This window comes from Equus przewalskii, chromosome 2 (genome assembly GCF_037783145.1).
Source record: "Equus przewalskii isolate Varuska chromosome 2, EquPr2, whole genome shotgun sequence".
Classification (NCBI taxonomy): domain Eukaryota; kingdom Metazoa; phylum Chordata; class Mammalia; order Perissodactyla; family Equidae; genus Equus; species Equus przewalskii.
In genome coordinates this window covers 80,193,266-80,217,722 of record NC_091832.1, presented here as the reverse complement: position 1 = coordinate 80,217,722, position 24,457 = coordinate 80,193,266, and the positions used below count along the sequence as shown (strand labels likewise).

At 40.5% G+C, this 24,457-nt stretch overlaps 1 protein-coding gene across 2 annotated transcripts in view; it reads left to right on the top strand.

Annotated features, from left to right (window-relative positions):
* Positions 1-24,457, top strand: part of TMEM131L (transmembrane 131 like) — a 150,205-nt gene that overhangs the window by 72,518 nt on the left and 53,230 nt on the right. For both annotated transcript variants that reach the window (XM_070608848.1, XM_070608849.1), the window contains exons 5-7: positions 2,050-2,173; positions 3,206-3,322; positions 4,197-4,307. In XM_070608848.1, the coding sequence (XP_070464949.1) occupies positions 2,050-2,173; positions 3,206-3,322; positions 4,197-4,307 (352 nt within the window). The remainder of the gene's footprint in view (positions 1-2,049; positions 2,174-3,205; positions 3,323-4,196; positions 4,308-24,457) is intronic.

Genomic DNA, 24,457 nt, shown 5'->3' with positions numbered 1-24,457 from the left:
CTTCACTGCCCTAAATTCAGCTTTTGCTAGTGTTTATTTTGATGTTGACCTTGGGCAGACCCTATCCCTTTTCATAGCTTTGATTTCCCTTTAGAATGCAGAATCAGGGTCATGCTATTCTGTTGCCCTCTGCCTACTTCTTAGGGTTTATTGTAAGGGTTAATAGTTGGCTGGTCCTGCGATTTAAAGTGCTAATCGTTCATAAGAGATTTTAATCATTCTTTTGTAGTATTAAATTAATAGAGTATCTTCCAGTTGTCACTGGTGAAGGAAATTCTTATCCTCATAACAGCTTTAAAAATAGAATTTACAAAAATAGAATAAAAATAGCTCAGGGGTCACTGGGTTTCAGCCTGCGTTCTCTGTTGGGTCTGGGGAGGTCTCTGGTAGCTGCGGTCACTGGGCTCGGTAGCATGGCAGTTTTGCAATCTTATTTTCTAACGTATTTCTCTGGGAGACATTTGTATCCTTTGAAACCAAAAATCTTGTATTCCAGTTGTGCGAATTGGATAGAAAGCTTTGAGGAGAAGTATTAGTAACTTTGCTGATTGATTCATGTTATTTACCTAAAACCACAGAGGTCCTTATTTACTTAATTTAATTGTGAGAAAAATCAAATGTGCCCTTGGTACTGCTGAGGTAGGGCTTTCTGAGGTGACCTTTAATGCTTACGGTAGTATAAAAGAATTTTAGTTGTATTATTTAGGAACACTCTAAAAAATCAAACTTTTAATTATACTGATATGTATTCTGTTTGTAACTGGCTGTAAGGACTTATTTTTTAAAATACACATTGGACATATTAAACCCTCAATTAAGACCTGTGATTAAAAGTAGGAGGAAAAGCTAGTAGAAGAATTCCAAGGATTTGATGGTGATAATACAGTATTTTGGAAATCCCATTGTATATAAGAGAAACAACTTAGATTTCATTTTTCAAAAAGGACACATTTCTAACATAAGAGAAACAGGAATAAAATCTAAGAGATGCAAGCATAATGTAGATGAGTTTTTTGCCGAATTTAGAATATAGTTTTATGTCTGGGCCATACTCATGAGAATTGTGTATTTGGGTCTCTGCCGCTGAGGATATTGAAAGCGGAGAAATGACTTAAGTGAAATTTTTGCTGGCGCTCTATTCATTATGACATAATTTATCTAGAGTGAATTTGGTGCTGGGCAGTAGGAATCAGAGTTGAACAATTAGAGGGGACATTGCAGGTAGTTCCGGGTAGATGGGCCAGAGCCCAGCTCCCTTCCTCTTGCAGTTCCTTTGTCAGAGGCCACGACCTTCTAGATGGAGAGCTCTGCTGAAAAGCATCCTGACGGTCTTCGTCACTTAGGCTGTTTGCTGTAGAGCACAGATTCTTGCTCTGAGGTTCACGGGAAGTTTTGAAATTATGTATAGAACTTTTTGCACGTGCCTGTTTGTGGAGGGAGGAACTAAAGCTCTGAGCAGAATTCTCTGCAAGACTCATGGTTTCAGTGGGTAAGAGCCGCTGCTAGAGAGTGTTGCAGACCCTTTTCTCAGGAGAAGGGGCTTTGGCAACAATTAAGTTTTCCTTTAGAAGATGTAAGATAATATCTTTGTGAACTGAAATCTATCCCGCAAAAAAGCCTTTTTAAGTTTATTACTCAGAAAACAAACCTTAAGAAAATGGGGTTTTTCTATGAGTATAGTTTCTCATGTAAATTTATTTTCATTTGAATTAGAGACTCAAGTCAGACAAGTGACTCATTCCCATTATGTGTGTTTTGCAGACAGGTAGTGGCCTAGATGGATTGAATTCTTCTAACGTGGAAACCAGCGGGGTGCTGCTGTGGGTTGGCATAAGTCTGGAAAAAGAAGGGATTTATTTTTTTCAATATTTGACTGTTGTGGATTAAATGTTTTATTAATAACAGAATTTGATCATTGTTGCTTTTAACTTTGTCATGATCAGCAACAGCTTTCTAGGTTTTAAAGTATATAGATGGATGGATGGGTGGTTGTATAGTTATATTTATAACCACACAGTAAATTGCTTTGTTTCCTTGTTCCCCTCCTAGGTTCCTGGGGCACCCCGCAGCAAAGATTCTCTATGCTTATAACCCTAGTAGGGATAGCGAGGTCGTGGTGAATTCAGTGTTTACAGCTGCTAGACATTTTCATGTGCCTCCTGTTCATTGCAGGGTAAGTGTTGATGTACTCTTGGAAACTATGCTGTGGCAGGCTGCCAGGTTTTCTTGCTTTCTTTGGCCTGAAGTTTTTGCTTTCTGCTCCCTGTCTCCCCTTTTTCTGCTACCCAAACTCTTTCCTTCTGCTTTAGCATTTATTTTTTCAGTTGTTCATATTTGTAATTTTGGTGGCTCTTGATATCTACATGGAAAAAAAGTTTAAAGAGTCTAAACGAGGTAGTAATGTATGTATATTTAATATGACTTTCTCATGCTCAAAGAAACTTAGTATTGTTAGTCTTAAAATGACTACAAATGCTGAAGCATTTAGTAACTAATACAAGTTTATAGTCATGATCTCTTCACCTGGCAAACCTACTAAGATAGCTGGGACTTCTAAGTGTAGGTCTCATAGGTATTAAAAGGCTTTGTATAAAGCTAATTTGTGCCTTAACACAGAACTCAAAACTTTGGTCTTCTAATAGTTTTAGTTTCAATGGTCATTTACTTTTCATGAAGATCCTAATTACTGGTAAAGTTTATTGATTTATTTTGCTTACTATGTCTACCTGATATTTACTTCTTTAAAAAATAAATACTAGGACTAAGGAGATGATGTAAGGGGGAGCCCAGTATTTTATGACTGTCTGTCCAGATAAATGCTGTCACTGACTTTTATTAAGTATGTATCAACATGTTTGTACGTTGGCGGTTCTCTTTATTTAAGTGGACTAGAGCTGTGTTAGATAAAGGCCATTGAATGTGTGGGTGTGGAGATGAGGGAAAAGGAAAGATGTGAGGCGGGTGACCCCAATCTGAAGGGAAAGGACTTGGTAGCTATCTTGACATAAGTCTATGGTATCTTCTTTAATAGATTCTCTTGGACATTGATCCCTTTGGGAATTCTCAGAGATTCATAATACTTACAAATCAAAGGTACAGAATATGCAAACATCTGTTAACAGAAATTGTCATAAAGAAAGTCTGTGAAAGAGAGTTTTTCAACTGGGGGCCCTTCCAAATGGCTAACTAGGTACCTTTCTTTCAGGTAATTCCAGCAATGGGGAAAACTTCCTTCAGAATTATTTTCTTACCTACTGAGGAAGGAAGCATTGAAAGTTCTTTATTTATTAATACCTCCTCATATGGAGTCCTTTCCTATCATGTAAGTAACTTTTTCTTTTGTCACATGGGTTGGTTGTTGACTTAACAGAGGGGTTTGGATAGTTTAAAAAAAGACTTTGGGAAATGTTGCCACCTGGTTTATGTTGTTAAAATACAGGATTGTTAGCGATGTTGAAATCGCCAGATTTCCCCCTTCCTTGGCCTAACTTGCCACACACAGTTGGCCATCTTCCGTGCAGAGCACAGACCTACAGTTCTCACCATGGGTCTTTGAAGGGTATTGGAACAAAAGAAAGGAATCTACCATATGCAGTTTTCTAGTATAAAATACAGCAGACTTTCAAAATTCATGGCCCTTCTGGCAAACAGTACAAGGGGAAGGAGCTATAAGGGCATCCTCTGGTGATTTTGTCTCCTCCCCTCTTGGGCTCAGGAATATCTCTGATCGGGGGACATGAAATGCGTGCTTGGGGGCCAGTTCTCAGGGAGATAAGTGTTCATATCAAGCCAGTAGGTAGGGAGTGTGAAGAATCTTCTTGTTGTTCACAAAAGTAGTTAGGAATCTTTATCTTAAGTGGTATCTGTGACATCTTTAATAGGACCTGGTATCAAGTGATTTAAGTGCCAAGATCTATCATTTTTGAGGTTAATTCTTATTGGATTCTGTTAAACACATGGTCCCATATCAGGAAGCTTGTTTATTTGTGAAAAAACTTGCTACAGTGAAGAACATTCAGCTTAAATACAGCAACTTTTGTTGCATTTTCTGTAGACAAAGATAAATATAATAATTGGATTGATAGAGTCTTAACGGCCAAAGAGATGAATACAGATTTCCTTTGGGAAGGTATTTCAGCATTGTGGCAGCTGTGTTTCACAGCTAACAGAGGAGTAACTCTCTCCTTTTCCTGTAGGTATCTGGAATCGGCACTCGCAGGATCTCTGCAGAAGGGTCTGCAAAGCGGCTACCAAATGCTTATTTTCTGCTTCCACAGGTCCAGAGCATTCAGCGTTCACAGACACAGGTAATTTTAACGCTAGATTTATTTTGAATGCTAGTAAACACCAAACTTTGTAACCTTCTAAATTTATCTTTTGCAGAGTACATATGGACCTTTTTACATAGTCAGAATTGGGATTTTACTCTTTCCTGCTTTTGAAAAAATCCCAATATATGTATATAAATATACATGAATATTTATGTATAATATGTACAATATTTATGTATTTATATATAATATATGTATGTAAAGTATCAGTGGGCTCCACATACTTCTTTTTCAATGGCTGTATAGTGCATGGTGTTGATATTTCATAGTTTGCTTAATCCTGTTGTTGGTCATTTGAAATCTTTCCAGTTTTTCCTTATTATTGCCTTTAGGCCATGTCCATATTTTATGTTTCTTTGTTTCTCTTTTGGATTACCTGTTTCCTTGGGGTATATTTCATAAAGAGAGATTCTGTAGTTAAAGACTAGGAACTGTTTTCTAGAGCTTGTTAAATCTTGCCAGGCTGCTTTTCAGGGAGAGAGAACCTCCGGGCTCACCAGTAAGGATATTGCTCCGAGAATGTCTTATAATCTCCCCCTCCCTGCTTCCAGCCCTGCCCGGGGTGGCTTAGTGGAAGGAAATGTTTTTGATGTTTTAGTGGGATATAACGGTACCTTAAAAATCTTTTAATACGTATTTCATTAATAGTTTATAGATTTGGCCATTTTCTCCCTTTGGTTTTCCATATTTCCTCATAACTGTGGGTAACTTTTGAAATTGGAAAAACTCTTGAACCAATATATTATGAACCTTACCACCTTCCCTACCTTTTCTTTCTAATTAGTAAATAAAGACCATTGATTAGATTTGTCGTCATAATACCTGGGGCTTTCCTTCATTGAGCAGTCTTAGTGAGCCTTGCTATGGGCCAGGCATTGGTCTAACATTTCTGTCTTCATGGAGCTTTCATTCCAGTTTGGGAGACAAACAAAATTAATTTACCTGTAATACAATGTCTGGGAGCTTTGCCAGCAAATAGGGAATTCTTAGGGATTTTTAATACTATTTTCATTTTTTGTAAAACTGAGTAGTCCTTCCTCTCAGGATTTTAAGGAAGATTTCCTTTTTTTTTTTTTTAAATAAGGAAGATTGTCCCTGAGCTAACATTTGTTACCAATCTTCCTCTTTTTGCTTGAGGAAGATTGACCCTGAGCTAACATCTGTGCCAGTCTTCCTCTATTTTGTATATGGGATGCTGCTACAGCATGGCTTGATGAACGGTGTGTAGGTCTGTGCCCAGGATCCTAACCCATGAACCCCGGGCCACTGAACCTGAGTACGCAAACCCAACCACTCTGCCACAGGCCGGCCCCAAGGAAGATTTCTTTTAATTTGCAAATTTAGATTTGGTTTAAGTCCTAAGACCAGTGGATGTGTATTGAATGGTTTTAAGCAAGAGAGTGATCTGATCTGACTTGCATTTTTATAAGGGCTCAGAAAGGGCTAGAGTAAGTTTAATTTGCATATGCTGACAGCTTTGGTTTTTTCCTAGGAACATTTTTAGCCTTATCTCAGGGTTGTCCTTCAGCAAAGGGAGCAGCTGAGAATGGCCAGGTTTCTCTGGTGACTGAGACTGGGAGCTTTGAGTGCCAGATGCCGTGTTAGTGGTGATATAAGTATTGAAGCAGACAGGTGTTCAGATTACTTTCGTTAATGGGGTTAATTTAAGGATATATGGAATTAAGGGAGAGCGGAAACTGACCTTGCAGGGGCCTGCAGGAGACCTTCATATGATGAGATCTTTCATGTTATTCATTTGAAGAGAGCTTGGGTGTTACACACTCTACCTGGCAGATCCTGTCTACTGGCTGTGATGCCCACTGCCCTTTCCCGCATCCAGGCCATCATCATCTCTCTCCTGGACCACTGTAGTAGCCCCGTAACTGGTCTGCCAGCCTCTACTTTGGCCCTTTCTAGTCCCTCTCCCACAAATGCAAGTTAGACCACCTTACTCACCTGCTTAACATGTTTTGGTGCATTCCCGTGGGTCTTTGCATTTAAACCGAATCCTCTGTGTGGCTGTAGGGCCTTGCACAGTCTGGCTGCTGTTTCTCTTCAGTCTCCTTGCACACTGCTTTCTTGCCCTCTGTGTTACAATCACACTAGCCTTCCTCTGCGTGCTTACACGTGCCGTTTTCACTCCTGCCACAGATTGTGTCAGCAGTTTCCTCAAACTCCCCCTCCTCCCTCTTCAGATTAACTTTGTTTCGTCCTTCCTCTTTCAACTCAAGCTTGAATTCTTCAGAGAATCTTGTCGTCTCTCCCTATTCTAGTTCAGGACCTTTGTTGGATTGTGGCAGAACTGTGTTCCTTCCCCCTTAGAACACGTGTCCCCATTAAATAATTGAACACCCCTCGTGTGGTTACTTAGCCACCCTCTCCTTGACTCCGCGGAATTTAAGCCCCATGAAAGCAGGGACTGTCTGGTTTGACTCTCCTTGGGATTCCCTGGGCCTAGCCCTGGGCCTGGAGTTGGAGGTGCCTAGTACACGTTGGTTGAGTGAAGTTTTGGCCCCGAGGCAGGTCGGTAGCTCTTCCCCACAGGCGTGGTTTCTGTTGCTCCCTGCCCTGTGGCCCGCCATGGTGGTAACTTGGCTTCTCCCAGTCTTTAACGCCTTAGCTGATGCCAAACTCTCTCCGTTTGGTTTCTTTTTCCTTTTTTGCATTCTAATTTATTTTCTAACGACCTTATTGAGAGAGAATTCACATAACACAAAGTTTACTCATTTGAAGTATCCAATTCAGTGGTTTTTATTATAGTCACAGAGTTGTGCAGCCATCAGCACAGTCTAATTTTAGGACATTTTCTTCACCCAGTCCCTAGCAACCACTACTCCACTTTCTGTCTCTATAGATTTGTTTATTTTGGACACTTCATCCAAATGAAGTGGGTGGTCTTTTGTGATTGACTTCTTTCACTTAGCGCAATGTTTTCAAGTTTCGTTCATGTCGTAGCATATATCAGTCGTTCATTCCTTTTTATTCCCAAATGATATACCATTGTATGGACGTACCACGTTTTGTTTAGCCATTTGTTAATTGGTGGAAATTTGAGTTGTTTCTATTTTTTGGCTATTATCAGTAATGTTGCTATGAAAATTCACGCACACGTTTATGTGGTGATGTTTTTTATTCTCTTGGGTGTATATGTAGGAGTGGAATTTTGCTGGGTTATATTGTAATTACATGTTTAACATTTTGAGGAACTGTCAAGCTATTTTCTGAAGTGGTTGTGTTATTTTACAGTTTCACTAGCAAGATGTGAGGATTCTGGTTTCTCTACAACTTCACCAACATTTGTTATTTTATGTTTTTTGTTTTGTTTTGTTTTTTTAATAGTCATACTAGTGGATGTGAAGTGATATCTCATGTGGTTTTGATTTGCGTTTCCCTAATGACTAATGATGTTGAGCATCTTTTCATGTTCTTATTGGTCATTTGTGTATCTTCTTTGGAAAAGTGTCTATTCAAATCCTTTGCCCATTTTTAAATTGGGTTATTTGTCTTTTTATTGTTGAGATGTAAGAGTTCTTTATATATTATAGATACTAGACCTTTATCAGGTACGTGATTTGCAATTATTTTCCCCCATTCTGTTAGTTGTCTTTTCATTTTCTTGATGATGTCCTTTGAAGCACAAAAGTTTTTGGTTTTGACCAAGTCTAGTTTTCCTGTTTTTTCCTTTGTCACTTATGCTTTTAATGTCATGTCTAAAAAGACCCAAGGTTACTAAGATTTACTTGCGTGTTTTTTTCTAAGAGTTGTATAGATTATTTCTGATGTCTAGGTCTATGATGCCTTTCGACTTCATTTTATTATGTAGTGTGAGCTAGGGATCCACATTCATTCTTTCACATGTGGATGTCCAACAGATGCAGTACCATTTGTTAAAAAGACAATTCTTTCCCCATTGAATTGTCTTGGTGTCCTTGTTGACTCTCTAAGCTTTGGCTCTATTCCCAACTGTAGATTCTGTCCATTTTTCACTTATATCGGGGTCTGTGGGTTTGGTTAAGTCGCTCTCTAAGGCTGCCCCTCTTGGACATAGCGCTTATCCATCAGCAAATAGTTAATGAACATCATTTCTTGAGTGTTCCAATAAATGATAGGGCAGTGAACACCATACAATGTCCATACTCTTGTGATGTGACAATATACATCTCAGAGTTTATGGATAAAACTTAAATTTTTGGGCTTATCTTTTGTTAGAAACCAGTATTTAAAGATCTTAATTATCAAAAACTCTCTCTTAAAAGGCAATTATTTTAATTTCTTTCATTTTTACTGTGATTCAGGAAAAGAAATTTTAAAGTATTGTTCAAGGCTTACTGTTACCTAAAAACAGAAACCTAAAAAATTTAGACTTAAGAAATAATTATGGTATTCCTCAGAAAAAATTATGATTGTAGTATTTCTGCATTTAAACTGGATACACATATATGTGTTCTGTGCTGTATTTTAAGTGGCTGTAAGGTACTCTCCTTTCTCAGAAAGTAAGTAAGCTGTGCTTTCTCAGAAAGAAATGTCTCTATTTTGATCTTCTGTCTGTCTCATGTTTCCTACTCTCTGCCTGTGGTCAAGAACCCATCATCTGGGGTGGGTGGTGAGTTCAGGAGGTCAGCTCCTCTCAAAAGGGGATGCAGGTGTGGAAGTTACTCATGATCGACTCTTCTCCAATACAGAGCTGGAAAGTATATCTAGTAGAAAACTAAAGAGTGAGCAAGTTTAGGCAGAAATTAATATGTCATCAACTTTGCTTTGACTTATCTCCATAGCTCAACATGAAGGGAAATAACTTCATTTTGTTTTAGAATAAAGTTTGAAGTTGAAAGATGAAATGTGGTTGTTTTATGTGAGTCTATTGAATCATTATAAGAAAATAGACTAAAGTGATAATAGCAATTTATTTTATTTTATTGTTTTAAAGATTGGCACCTGAGCTAACATCTGTTGCCAATCTTCTTCTTCTTTTTTTTTTTTCCCTTCTTCTTCTGCCCAAAGCCCCCCACTTCATAGTTATATATTCTAGTTGTAGGTCCTTCTGGTTCTGCTGTGTGGGATACCGCGTCAGCATGGCTTGATGAGCAGTGCCATGTCCACACCCAGGATTTGAACTGGCGAAACCCTGGGCCGCCAAAGCGGAACATGCGAGCTTAACCACTCGGCCACAGGGCTGGCCCTAATAATAGCAATTTAAAAGTCTTTTCACTCAAATTATAGGACTACATAATTTTTAGATTGTTTTTGTGTGAATGGGTGAAAAGTACAGGCTGCTTATGTGTTTGGGTCTACCTTACATAGGGCTCTAAATAGAGTTGGATTTTAGTATAATTCATTGAGTATTTTAAAAATTGTCTGGCTTAAACATAGGTAAAAGGATAAAAAGACAGGCAGCCAAGGCCCCCTGAGTATAAATAGTCTGGAGGGTGAAGGCTCCAAATTATGCAGATGCTGCTCCACTCGTCCAAGCTGTGAAACACTGATCAGAGAAGGATAAACAACAGGAATAGCTCGTAAAACTATGAGCGTGGATCAGATAATGGCAGATGTGCTTGGTGTGCTGCGTTAAGGACACATAATTCAAATCACATTTTTAAGACGGCCATAAGCTATCTGATTCAAAACTTGAAAGAGATTTGAGTTGTCAGAATGACCACAGAAGACATCAGATACTTTGCTGCTGCACGCTTGACAAAATTCCATCCTGAGAAGTTAAATCAGAAACAATCAGAAGCCAGATGTGCTCCTTGTGCAGTGTTGTGATTATCTGACCCTCCGCTGTAACTCAGACATCGCTATAACTCACACGTCAAGCAGCTGAACTCCGTTCTGGTCATATACCAGGATGATTAGAGGCTGGTGCCTCTAGAACAGTGCCAGGAACCTGAGTGCTCAGAATGAAAGCTGTCTCTGCCTGTCCCCCACTGGAACATCAGCCTCGTAGGGCAAGGATCTTTGTTTTGTTCTTTTTAGGTGCTCAATTAATGCATTGGCATGAATGAATGAAAGTTATTACTCTTCTGCCTTCAGGCATAAACAGGGCAATTCTTATCAAGTAAGCTTATAAAATACACAAATATCTGTAGTTTCAAGGAGGCTTTAGGAAAATGGCCAGAAAAAGGTATATAAATAGGTCCTTAAGGGGGATCTAGGGCTCACAGGGGACCTTCCCAGACCTTCAGGTTCAGTTGCCTGAGTTTGAACTTTCTTCTCCCATGCTGTGCATTGCATCCCCAGGTCTTATTTATTTTATAAGTGGAAGTTTGTACCTTTTGACCTGCTTCACCCCTACCTCTGGCAATGACCAATCTGTTCTCTCTCTGAGTTCGGTTTTTTGTTTTTTTTTCAAAGATTCTACATATAAGTGAGATTATACAGTATTTATCTTTCTTTGTCTGACTTATTTAATTTAGCATAATGCCCTCAAGGTCCATCTGTGTTGTCACAAATGGCAGGATTTCCTCCTTTTTTATGGCTGAATAATATTCCTCTGTGTGTGTGTGTGTGTGTGTGTGTGTGTGTATCACATTATCCATTCATCTGTTGATGGACACTTTGGTTGTTTCCATACCTTGGCTATTGTAAGTAATGCTGCAGTGAATGTGGAGTGTAGATATCTTTTGGAGTTTGTGTTTTCATTTTCTTTGGATAAATACCCATAAGTGGAATTGCTGGCTCATATGGTAGTTCTATTTTTAATTTTTTTAAGAACCTCCATACTATTTCGATAGTGGCTGCACCAGTTTACCATCCCACCAGCAGTGCCCAAGGGTTCCCTTTTCCCCACATCCTTACAAACTTTATGTGAGGAAGTGAATGTTGATGGTGTCAGAGGAGTTCTTTTCCCTGGGGATTAGCTAGCCGTATTGACTTTTCAGAAATTGGGGTTGTCACTGGCCTTTCCTCACACTTTCTTTACGTTGCTTCCTAAGGTAGCAACTAGAAATTTTATGTAATCAGGACATCTTGGCTAGCTTATCTTTGCAACTTACTACAAATGGCCTTACGTGGATATACTGCAGCAGTAGTTCGTCTTGTTCTTTCCTAAGTTATTAAAAGATTACATAGCTATGACAAAAATCAAGTTTAAATAACACTCAAAAAACCCCATGGATTTATTTTAGAATTACACACCGCAGGAAAAATTAATTACTTGCGTGAGGTCAAAAATTTGCTTTCATACCGAAGTCCGTCTTGTTTCCAAGCCTGTGATCTTCCCACTGAGCAGCGCTGCCCCTTGTTGCAAGTGTTGAATGAGCACCGGATATAGACCTAACCCCAATCGTGGAGTATAACTTCATGACAGCACTCCCAAAATGGCGTTATTTGAGACTTTGTCCTCCTTTTCTAAAGGCTCATATATTTAGGAAAAAAAGGTCAAACAAAATAAGTCCATTTTATTTTATCTGATTTCTATTAATAGGGAAAAAACTGTTAATAGTCGTAATGTCACATGGATTGTGATTGGTTCTGCTCTCTTAATAGGAATCCTAAGTTTAAGATCCCAGTTTATTTTTTGGGATAACAAAACATTTTTGTATCTTTTGAAATAAACTAGGGTGCCAGCAAATAGTTGTTATCTTATTTTTTTTTGTAGTATGGATTCATTTCTGTCCTTTTTGTGTCCATTGCCCATTTGTGTCTGACTTTTGCATTTTTCCTGCTCAGTTGAATCGGATTAAATAGCTTATGTTCTTCTGCTGAAAACAAGAGTGTCTGCTGTGTGATTCGTCTTCTGTCTAAATTCTGGCTGGCCTGGTGTTTGATAGCAGTTTGCTGAGTTCACTGGAGAGGAGGGTGTACATTTCCATCTCTTTGCTGCACATACTTGCCTGCTCTCGGGAAGAAAGTAGCGAAACGCGAGGAATTAAGATGGCTTTTTTCTTTTTAAACCTTTTCATTTGGTCTTTCTTTTTCATTTGTTTTAATCTTTTTGGGGTAGGAATTCCTAGCAGATGAGAAATCGCAGTGGGTCTAAGTGAGAATCTGAGGTCCCTCTACTCTTGTTGCTGTCTTGTCGTCATTTGCACCTAGATTATTCTCCCAGTCAGCCTTTCTCTGCTCCAGTCCACTTGTCACACTGCTGCTGACGATGTCTTTTTCAAGAAAACTGTCCATCATTTCCCTGGTCACTGTACTAGCTGGGTCCCCTGTTATTTACAGGATAAAGTCCGAGCGACTTAACTTGGCGTATGAGGTCCTTTGTCACCCGGGCCCAGCTTCTTCTTCAGCTTCAGAGGTCCCACCGTTCCCTTCTCAACTCTGACCTCACAAACTTCTCATCATTGCCAGAACATGCCATCCCTTTTTTACAAACAGTCTCACCTCCATAAACTTTTACCGTATTTTAACTCAATCCTTCCAGTTCTATCCTTTGAGACTGAGTTTGGATTATCACCTCCTCTGGAACCTCTTTAGGTTCCAGGCAAGAACGTGCTCCAGTCCCCTGCTTTAACAGTGTCTTATGTTATCTGCCCCCCTGCTCTTCTGTGAGCCTTTCCGGACCAGGGCCTGTTGCTTTTTCATTTTTATAATCTCAGTATCAACTTACTGCAGTACATTGAGGCTGTCCTCCAGAATTTTGGTGTTTTTTTTTGAGGACGATTAGCCCTGATCTAACATCTGCTGCCAATCCTCTTTTTGCTGAGGAAGACTGGCCCTGAGCTAACATCCATGCCCATCTTCTTCTACAGGAAGTGACAAGTGGTGCATAGGTCTGCCCCCGGGATCCAAATCGATGAACCCCAGGCCGCCAAAGCGGAATGTGCAAACTTAACTGCTGTGCCACCGGGCCGACCCCCCCCAGAGTTTTTAATAGATGAGTCAGTGGGCATCTGAGTTGAGATCCGCAAATAGCATATCTGCCAGTTATAACATCTAAGATTTGTATAACTTCATCTTTTCACCACATCAACCAGTTTGACCTTCAATAGATTTACTACCAGGGCAGGTGGTATTATTCTTATTTTAGAAATTGTAGAATGGACTTAGAGTTTAAGTTACTTAGTGAAGAGAGCAGAGCCAGGATTGGCTGTGCCAGCTCAGTATGCTTTAAATTTTCCCAACGTATGGTAAGTCTCCTAATGATTGTCATGTCGTTGACTTAGCAATTGATCATCCAGGAAAGATAAATGCAAATAAAATTTTTTGCAGCATTGTTATAATGGCAAAAACAGTAGAAACAGCTTAAAGGCTCAGCAGTGGAAAAAGGATTTGATGAATTTGACTATATCAACACAGTAGACTCTTAAGTAGTTCTTCCAAGTTATAATTATGATGGTTATGTAGAAACGTCTGACGAGTGAATAGTGGAATATAAGCTAGAACATACCCTCTGATTGTAACTGTGAAATATGTGGTGGGATGTGATAGGTAAATATAGTTGTGTTAGGCTCATGAAAAAGCAAGAGTTTTTTTTTTTCCTCCCCAAAACCCCAGTATGTAGTTGTATATGCTAATTGTAGGTCCTTCTAGTTCTTCTGTGTGAGCCGCTGCCGCAGCATGGCCACTGACAGATGGGTGGTGTGGTTCTGCAACTGGGAAGTGAACCCGGGCCACCCAAGTGCTGAGCACACAACTTTAACTGCTAGGCCATCAGGGCTGGCTGGAGATTTTATTTTTTAATATTTTCTTCAGTGCTGTTTTGGATCCAAACTATTGAGATTTGAGGAGTGTTTCAGTGGTTTATTTGGGAAAACCAGGATATTTGAAATCGACATTGTCTCAGAATCTGGCATATATAGCAATAAGCTTGCCTCAGAGATTGAAAAGAACTTAAATTGTTATTGGAATCATTGTAAAATAATATTTATTGTTAAAAATGGAATTATAAGGCAATATGGGAAACCCAGAGAGGTTTTAAAGATAGAGGGAAACCGATGATACAGAGCCCCTCCAAGTAAAGGTGCTTTTGTGTGTGTGTGTCCCAACTTGGTATCGTGTTATTCAGTTGTCTAAAAAAGAGAGCGTGCTTATAAGGAATTATAGTATAATTACGCGAAGATAAGGCAAACAGAGAAGCGAAAAATCAGAAATAAGCCCCAAGACCACAGTCACACACAACAAAGGTAACCAGGATGAATATTTTGTCATCTCCTTTTGGTACTTTTTCCGAGCGTGTGTGTAAGATGAGGATTCCCCTCCCCCTCCACGGGATGGTGTTACTGGGCTGTGTAAAGGAGAGATTATTTCTGGGTATTCTGTGTGATATCTAATACGTTTCAGACAGGAGTTCCTAACCTTTTAAGATTGGCACAGCCTTTCCTTTTGGAGTGGTGATGTCAGGCCCTTGTGCCTGCCTGCCTGCCTGGGACAGGTGTTGGGCAAAGGGCTATAGTCCCGGGCCAAGGGGAGCCTGGTGCCTGCCAGGTGGGGGAAGGGTGCCCCAAGTTGCTTTCCTGCTACATTTCCCCTGAGGTGCTGATCCCTGTCAATTAATCGTGGCAATCTGGAAGGGAGGCGGTAAAATCAGTGTAGGGGGAATAAGGAGAGCTTTTTTCAATCATAGAGTGACAGGAGAAATGGAAAAAGGCATGTTTCTCACTAACAAATAAGTTGCAAAAGTCCGATCTAGGATTTGTAGATGGAAAATAGAGAACAGGGAAAGGTTAAAGGCCACTGTGTCTGTCCTGGTTTCCTGATCATGTTACATAATTAGTTAAATGAAATAAACAGATTTACTGAGCATGACAGCTGAGAATTCCCTCAAATCCACTTGTAATTATAATGCATTAATAACATTTCTTTGCATGATGAAAGTCGTTTGATCTTTTTTACGTAAAAATGTTAGGCTGTCAGACTCTGGAAAGTTATTACTATATGTTGGGTAAATATATGCCATTACTTAATTTCCCCTGCCTGCCTACCTCGGAATATAGCTTTTAAAAGCAAGGAAATTGCTTAAATTTTAAATTTTTTCTTATTTTCTTTGGAGCTACAGATGAGAATGATTCAATGGAATGGGACTTGAGGAGAGAGAGAGGGTTGGTGAGTGGGAGAAAGGAAAGAAGCATGATAAAGACTAGAAAGAGGGGCCGACCCTGTGGCGCAGCGGTTAGGTGCTCGCATTTCTGCTTCGGCGGTCTGGGGTTCGCTGGCTTGGATCCCGGGTGCAGACATGGCACCGCTTGGCAAAAGCCGTGCTGTGGTAGGCATCCCACGTATAAAGTAGAGGAAGATGGGCATGGATGTTAGCTCAGGGCCAGTCTTCCTCAGCAAAAAGAGGAGGATTGGCAGTAGTTAGCTCAGGGCTAATCTTCCTCAAAAAAAAAAAAAAAAGACTGAAAAGAGAGAAATACCAAGATGTGTGGGTGTGGGTGTTTCTCTTCCCTCTCCCCTCTTCTTTATCTCACAGAGCCAGGGGAGCCTCCTGCCCTCATCTTCCAACTGTTTGCTTCTCTAACGTCTCTGCTCTCTTGGCTGCTAGGAGAACATAATTTCCTGGTCTCTCTTGTAACTCAGTGTTGGCTTTGTCTCCCAGGAGAGCTGACTAGCTCCTTACTGAAAACCCTGAGAGATCCCCATCATTGCAAGTACCATACTCAGATGCATTTGTTTTTATGTACATGTTTTCGTTTACTAAGATTATAAGTTCCTTAAGAGCAGGAGTCATGTCCTAGTCAATATTTACTTTCTGATCACCTTGCACAGAGCCTGGCCATATAATGTGAGGTAAATAACTGCTTGATAATTGAATAAATAATCTTAAAAAGGAAGAACTATAATCTCAGCTATTTATGAAGTTATAAGACATGAATCCTTTTTGGCGTCTTTCAAACATTTATTATATTAGAATAGTCTAGAAACTTCTGTTAGAAGAGTTGAAGATGCCCAATAGAAGGCACCTCTCTTCTCGGCCAAGTTTTTGGAACTAGTGAGTATATAAGAATCAGGAGTTGGAGAACTGAAATGCCACGTTTATATTACTGATAGCCACATTCTCCTGTGTCTGCTGAGATAAGAGAGCCAGAGTCGCTCACTCCCTAATCCCCTAGGGCGGACTGTGGGGTGGCTCACTGGAAGGGAAATTTGAATCAAGGACAGACACCCTCACCCAGGGTGTAGAGAGAAGAAAAGAAACCAGCTCCTTGGAGAGCCCCCGCCTTTTCACCCCTGCATACAGCACGGGATCGTGGTCTGTTACCCACTAAAGGCAACTCCCTTTACCTCAAGGGGAGAGGAGGGCTTGGGGCAGGAGGACAGGAGTACTTAGGGAAAGCATCCTTTCCGTCTGACATCCCTCAGTTTTGTACTCATTGGGCTTACCTGTTATTAAGCCTGTGACCCTGCCTCTCTGACAAGGAGACCAGCAGACTTCTGGCGGCTGGGCTCCCACCTTCCTCAGCCTGTTCTTCCTCCCACCAGTACAAACCCCCTATTTCTCTGTTGATCCCCTTGGACTCCTGGAGTGTGCTGTTGAGTTTGCCCCTGGAAAGTTCTGAGATGGATTTTAGTAATCATTGATAATCTACTCCAAAGCCACACTGTGCCCAAGGTTGAAAGTTCATGCCCTCATCTATTTCCTATCCCACATTCTTCTCTAATAGTCAATACAGTCTAATATCCAATACAGCTTATCAGAGCTTTTGCAATGGCATCAAATAACAGAGTTAAGATATTCCAATAAAAAAATACAAACCGTCTAAGGATGCCCCATCACAGAGGTATATTGTGTAGTGAATAGGAAGGGGAATTCTAAAACCAGACCACCTGGGTAAAAATCTTGGTTCTGAAGGACCTTGGCCAAGTTACTTAACCTTTTGGTGTCTCAGTTTATCTATAAAATAGATAATAATAGCCCTACCTCATAGGAGGGCTGTAGCTGTTGAATAAATTAGTGCATGTGAAAAGCTTAGCACTTGGCACACAGCTAAAATGCATTCATCACTTAACTTAAAAAAAAAAGAAGTTTTTGTATATAAACCCTTTCCTATTATGAAACTCTCAGGGAGAAATTTAAAATTCAGAGATTCAGTCCCTGGCAAGACATGAAAGTTCAAGGCTCCAGTCCCATATCAAATTATGTTGGCCTGTGAGTTAACATTCAAAGAATTTGAAGCCCTCCCCAATTCCTTCTTTTTTTTTGGTCTTAGCCCGAGCAGTTCTCCATGCCTGTGTGCAGCTGGGAAGTCTTGAGCAGCTTACAACCCAGGCTCGCTCTCACTAGAATGTGCGCAGCTTTCTTGGGGTTTCAGAAGTTCTGGTAGTTCAATACTGAGTCTCTCTTGAGCCTCCCTGGAGTCTAGAGTCTTAAGAAGGCACACAAGAATATCAGATTATCAAGCTTACATCCACCACATTTGGAAAGCATGCCCCCCATCTCAGCCCTTTCTAAGCAGCATTGTTCCCAGTACTTCCTGTTTGCCAAGGGGAGGGAAGGAGGATGGAGAGAGCATCACCATGGTTTCAGCTTCCATTTGTACCTGTTGTTCAGAGTCCAACCTTTGCACTTAAACGGGATGAGGAGAGATCACCCATCACGAAGCGCATTTGGGACTTGGGGATTTGGGAGGAGCACCCTGTGCATACCACCTCCTCTCTCAGGAAGTGGCACCTGAGACCTTCTGGTCTGCCCTCAGAGTTTAGAAATTTTGCGATGGTGGCAGCTCAGTCACTTGTTGTGTTTTTCTTCTCCTTTCTGTCCTGGAGCCCTTGTTTCTGGCACTCCCGCGCTGGTAGTATCTGAGCTCTGTTTGGGGATGGAGCTTATGCTGTGTCTGTGGGCAGGGACGTTGAGACCTGTGCCCACTGTGGTTTCCACTCCCTCTTACTGTGGACTTGCTGAGGCTTCTGGAACCTACTTCTTAGGGAAAGTTTTTCCCTTTTCATCCCACTTATTTGAAGAGGAGCATCGATCTCAGCAGATTTTTGGAGGGGAGCTGCTGTTGACACGCTGGAAGCTTGGGGCTAGCACCTTGGCTGGGAGCCACTCACTGTCTCCTCCAGGTGGTGAGTGGGCCCCTTCTTTCTCTGCAGGCACAGGCTGTGCCTCCAGGATGCACTTGTCTTCTCCTGTAGCTTCTTCCTCTCAGGAAGGCTTCTTTGAGTTTCTAGGTGTTTAACCAGCTTCTTTTCTTGATCTCTTTCTTTCTCTAACACTTTTAAGGTACTACTGTTTGCTGGAATTGGTGCATCCTTTTTTTACTTTTTCCTTTACTTTTTGGTCTAGTACATTTCTTTTCCTCTAGATGCTGTTCCTCTAGATAGTCTCTTGTGAGTTCTCCCAGGGCAAGGGAGATAAAGTCAGTAAGTTCCAGGTCCGCTGAATCTTCTCTTCCCTGCATTGGATAATCTTACACAGGAGATACTCTCCTATCTAAATCGGCCTGGGGTCAGTCTGGTCCTGCCTGGTGCCCCTTTCTGGGGTTTCTTCTTTGCTGTGCCTTCTCTTAGACTGAGTCCTAATTCCATAAACTTCTCAAACATGTTTCCTCGGGGCAGAGGCCATAGCTGTATCTCTGCCTGACATGCTCTGAGCATTCTATTCGGACCTCCCTGGTCTCCCCCTCGCCAGTCCAGAGTTAATGTAACCATTGGTATAACTGTCTCCATCCTTGAAGGTGTGGGTCCTCAATTGCTCTTACTATGGGTTTACTCTGTCAGAAGGGTATTTCTCCATAGTTCCTAGAAGTGAATTCTGGTTCCTTTGGGGGAAGCAGTTTGTCTGCTGAGATCTTGCGTCTTGTCTTCTTTTACTGGATTTTTTTTAAGCCCCAACAAGCACAGAGATATATCTCCCTCATTTCAGTTAGATCCCAGGCTGTCTGTGTCTCACTTCGTGTCTGTTGAACCAGATCTTCAGGTCTCTTTTGCTGTTTTTTCCATGTCTAGTTGTTTGCTAAGATGTCAGCCTTTCTCCTAAGGGGAGCCCTCTCTTTCTCCTGCTTCATCAGTCAGCCTTCCTGCTTTTAATTTCTTGTTCTTGTTCCTCTTCCCCTGATAGGAAGATTACAATGTGTTTCTCTAACCTTCTAGCACCTCTTTGGGAGGGACAGACCTTAGTGGTTGCCTTCTTTGTGCAAGCAATAAGTTGGTCAGATTGCTCTTCCAACTCAACCCAGGCTGAGCGCATATCTCCTTAATGAGAATACCTTTATTGCTTCTTTATTTATGAAATCTGCCACCCATCCACATATCTCTCACTTTGGATCTTGAACATCTAAAGCAGTGCTAAGCATTTAGATGAATAATAAATCTAGAGCCAGTGAGTTAGGGAGGAACTTTTGAGTCTGTGGGCCAATCACATGAGTGTAAGCTAAACCCTCTCACAGTTCCAACTCTTAGCCGTGAAGATAATGCGTGGGAAAGAAACAGAATTCAGAGCAGCCTGTCTGTATTGCCTGCCTGGAGTTGCACTTAACAGTTTCTTCAAGACGTGGCTATAAAAGAAGGAGATAGTATTCTAGAAGCTCTCTCTATTTTGAAGAGAGCCCTGACTGGATATCTTTTTCTTTGTTTTTTTCTTATTTCTTTTTCCTTCTCCCTTTTCTCTTTTTTTCTTGTGGTAAAATATGCATAACACGAAATTTACCATTTAACCATTTTTAAACGTACAGTTCAGTGGCATTACGTATATTCACACTGATGTGCAACCATCAACTCCATCCATCCCCAGGACTTTTTCATCCCTGAAACTCTGTACCCATTGAACACTAACTCTCCATTACTTCCTCCTCTCAGTGCCTGGTAACCATTATTCTTCTTTCTGTCTCTGTGCATTTGACTATTCTAGCTCCCTTCATATAAGTGGAATCACACAGTATTTCCCTTTGTGTCTGACTTATTTCACTTAGCATAGTGTCTTCAAGGTTCGTCTATGTTATAGCATGAGAATTTCCTTTTAAGAGTGAATAATAGAGCATTGTATTGTATATACCGTGTTTTGTTTATTCATTCATCCATCGATGCATTTTGGCTTGTTTCCACCTTTTGATCATTGTGTATGATGCTATTAGGAATACGGATGTACAAATATCTGTTTAAGCCCCTCCTGTCACTTTTGTGTATATACCTAGAAGTAGAGTTGTTGGATCGTTTGGTAATTCTATGTTTAATTTTTTGAGGAACCACCATACTATTTTCTGTTGCAACACCCTTTCTTTTATAGCCCAGTCCTTGCCATGGCCATGCCTACTTAGGTAAAAGTTGTGCCCATGTTGCTCAAGGTCGAGCTGCCGCAGCCTGCATCATAAAGCTTGAACTTTTGCCAAGCCTGGGCCCAGGTTCAAGGGCTGAATTAGGCCTTCAGGACCCACTTGCCATTTGCTTAAGGCCCAACAGCATCCAGTGGTGTAAAAATAGCTGCTTGTCTTTGGACAGGGCCACCAAAGCGTGCATGACCTACCAAGGTGAAAACCCCTCATGGCTGTGCTGGCACTGCCAGCCCAGGTTGTAATGGTTAAAAGCCAGCTCCCAGAGTGTAAGGCAGGGTGTTGCACAATGCGGGTCACTGCCACTTGGTCCAACTCAAAGTCTCAACATCTAAGTGTTAACTTCTTCTCCAAATTACCTTTTGTCTGTCTTTCAGGGTTTCTGGCACATTTCAGGGAGGTGGGAGGTGGTATGCAGTAAATGACATCTCTCTTTTCTTGGGTTCTAAATGAATTGTGAAAGAATACAGAAAGAATTTGGAGTGTTTATGAAAGAGAAATCCCTTCTCTTAGAAACCAAGGAATGGGGAAGAGGAGTTTCCTCTCTAGCAGCTTTGATGTGGGAAAGAAAAATAATAATGCTCGCTTTTGAAGGCCTACCCTGTGCCCTGTGATTGGCATATATATCTCATTTAATGCTCATAACGTGGCCGTGAGTTCATTAACTCTGTGTTATAGAAAGGGAGCCTGAGTCTTGGGAAAGGTAGGGAATGTCCCCAGGGTCTGATGGTTGGGGTTTCATCTTGAGTCTGTGTTGACTGCAAAACCACTTGGCCACACTGCCTTTTCTAAAAAGATGTGGATAGAGAAACATGCTGTACAATTGCTGTAACCCCTTTTCCCTTAAAACAAAGAACTCTTATCAGCCAGTTCCTCGGTTTTTACAAATATTTTAGCCAGTGGGTCTAGCAAGGTAGGTAAATTTTGTTTCAGTGGTTAAGACTTCTATATGCCCTCAGACAATAGAAGGGCAATGGTAGTGGTGAGGGTTGAAATACAATTGCTCTTAAAGGGTAAAGCAACCATACAGTGCTTACTAATAACTCAGCTGAGCCTGTCTGTTATGCAGGAAACCCTAAATTAGGAGTTCGGTTATAGAGCATGAGTGTTATATGGAAAGAACCCAAGAAAGTGCCCATTTTATAGAAAATCATTTGCTGTATAGAATGTGTTGTACCTAGCAACATGTGTGTGGGCCACTGGCTGGAACGGTCACAAGGCTTATATGAAATCTGTGTTCCTATTGATAGACACATTGGCATAAGAGATTTACTTTTGTAAGGACCTCTAAAATGTAGTATTCAAAGTTGTAAAAGGGGAGAAAAATGTCTGAGAAAGAATCTAAGATTGGGATTTATCTAAGTAATTCTTTTATATTTCAGAAGTTATTTTACTTAAAGATTTTCATGTGTGGTCATTACTGGGAATGTCATAATTTCAAGTTTTGTTCATTCTGTCTGGATTAATATAGATTCTGTCTGGATTAATATAGATTTTGTTAGGATATGGTTTACTCTGGTTAATAAAAGTCATCTAAAATGACTTAGGACTTTTTAACGTCTATCACTTTCTTTCCTGTTTAATTGCACACAATACCCCAAAATCGCATTTGCCCCTGGCCCAGTGTACAAAGAACAGTTTCTTAGTAAGTAGAAGAAGGTGATGTTTTTTTCTCTTTTGGATCCATTTACCTGGACTCATAGCCTTTCACCACAAAACCATGGGAATACGAGCAATTACAAAAGGAGTTTTAACACTGCCGTTTTCTTGACTGTTGCATTATCTCTTGACATGGTTTTCTAATATATGTTTCCATGTTGAAGAATTTTTAGGCTTTTAAACCTAGGAGGAATAGACTTGGTCTATTCTGATTTACTTAGAAAAAGTACTGACTTATGTCAAAAAACCTGCTTTTTTTTTTTCCCCCTGGTTTTCCACTAGCTAAGCTCAGGACCTTTGCTAAGTCATTTGACCCCTCCGAACCACATTTTTCCCTATCTTCTAAAAGGGAATAATACCATATACTTTCTCTGAAAACTTCTAAGGAACTATTTTCTCTTTTAGCTATAAAATTTATGAGCTGATTTGTTAAAGTAGTGTAGGAGGTTTCAAAAGTGGAGAAGTAGGTTTTTGTTTGTTTTCCTGTTAGAATCTGCCCAGGCACACTGCTGGATAAGATGTCCTACTGTCATAACAAATGTGCTCAGCTGGCATCCTTGCAGGGAGAATTCGTAATCCGTGTGTGTGTGGTTGCCCCACCTGGCTCATGTTTTGGTTATGGTTTCCTTTTTTAAGTCAAGATTATCATAGTTTTATTCTTCTGAGAAAGACACGAACGTTTAAATTTCTCTTTGAGAAACATTAAGGTGCTTCAAGAGGAGCCTGGAGGTGCTGGAACTCCCCCTTGTGGGATTCTGAAATATGTTCTATAACAAATGAAACAATATAGTAGTTTGTTTTTGTTATGCTTCCAGCTAATAGAAGAATCTTACTTAAAATGGTAAATTGTAAATTCATCCATCCAGAAGCTTACCAAAAATGACAAAATATTAGGCTTTAAATCACATAAATCACTGTGCAAATAGGATTTTTAATTGTGTCCACAATTATAATTTTGAACTTTTTACATCTTGGTATTTGAAAAAATATTTTAGGGAATAGAATTGCCTTGTCAGGTTAAGACCTATAGTTAAATTGCTGTAGATTGAAAAAAAATAATTATAAATGTATATGTTCAAACCGTATTGATATGGGATTTTCTTTAAGATTTTTTTTTTTTAAGTTTCAGATGAGAAGCACATGCCAAATACTAGGTTTTGGTATATTCTTTCATTTTATAGCCATTGTTTGTTATTTTTAGTTTCTTGCCCTTTTCAGGCTTGCACTTTTCAAGCAAGCGTCTCTGGCTCTGTGCCCACTTCTCTTCATTCACCAGCTATATATTGAGTGTTGATTAAGCTGTAGGCATTGTGGCAAAAGCATCAGATAATGTGCTTGCAATCTGCTGAGGAAGACAGACCTTGAACATGTTGTTACATTATAATAAGGAATGTTAAAGAGGGTTGGATAAAAGGTGCTATGGGTGGGAGGAACGGCATTTACCCTAGCTGTGTCAGGGAGGATCTCCACGGGAATGATATTTAAGCTGGAAGACGAAGGATGAATTGGGTATAGCTAGGTGGAAGGGAGGGTGGATTGGGGATGCAGATTCAAAGCAAAGGAACAGTAATTTCAGAGGTTGTAAGGCAAAACAGCAGAAAGTAGACCAGTGAGGCTGGAGTATAAACAGAGAGGTGGAGACTAGGCAGGTGCTTGAGTTTTGTAGCTATAGGGAAGAATTTGGAACTTTGGCCAAGCAGGAAGTCTTTGAAGAGTTTTAAGGAGTTAGTGGTATCACCTGATTCACATGTTTGTAAACTCACTCTTGATTCAGCATGGAGAGTGAAGTGAAGAGGGCAGAAGTGGACACAGGGAGACTAGGAAGAAGTTACTGCACCAGCCTACCTACCTCGCTCCTTCCCTACCTCCTACTAGGGCAAGGATCTGTAAACTTTTTCAGTAAAGGCCTGGAGAGTGAAGGAATCAACGTGGCTGTGTTCCAATAAAACTTTATTTACAAACACAGGCAGAGGACTGTATTTGGCATAATTTGCTGACCCCTGATCTCTGGGGTATTAGGGATGAAGAGAAATGAATGGATTCAAGGACTGCTGAGAAGGTACAATCAATCTAACTTGGTTATGGATTTGTTTGAGGAGGGTAAGTCAGAAGGTGAAGTGAAGTTGGTTTCCAGGTTTCTGGCTTAAGCAGTTGTGTGAATAATAGAGCTGTCTATGAATAATGGTGCTAAGACGAGGTATAGAGCAGACGTAGCTGCCTTGGGATATGTGAGGATGCAGGCGATGCCCGGTCGTTGGTTGGACACATGGGAGTGCAGAGAGGTCTGAGCTGCAGAGATAAGTATGGGTGGTTTCAACA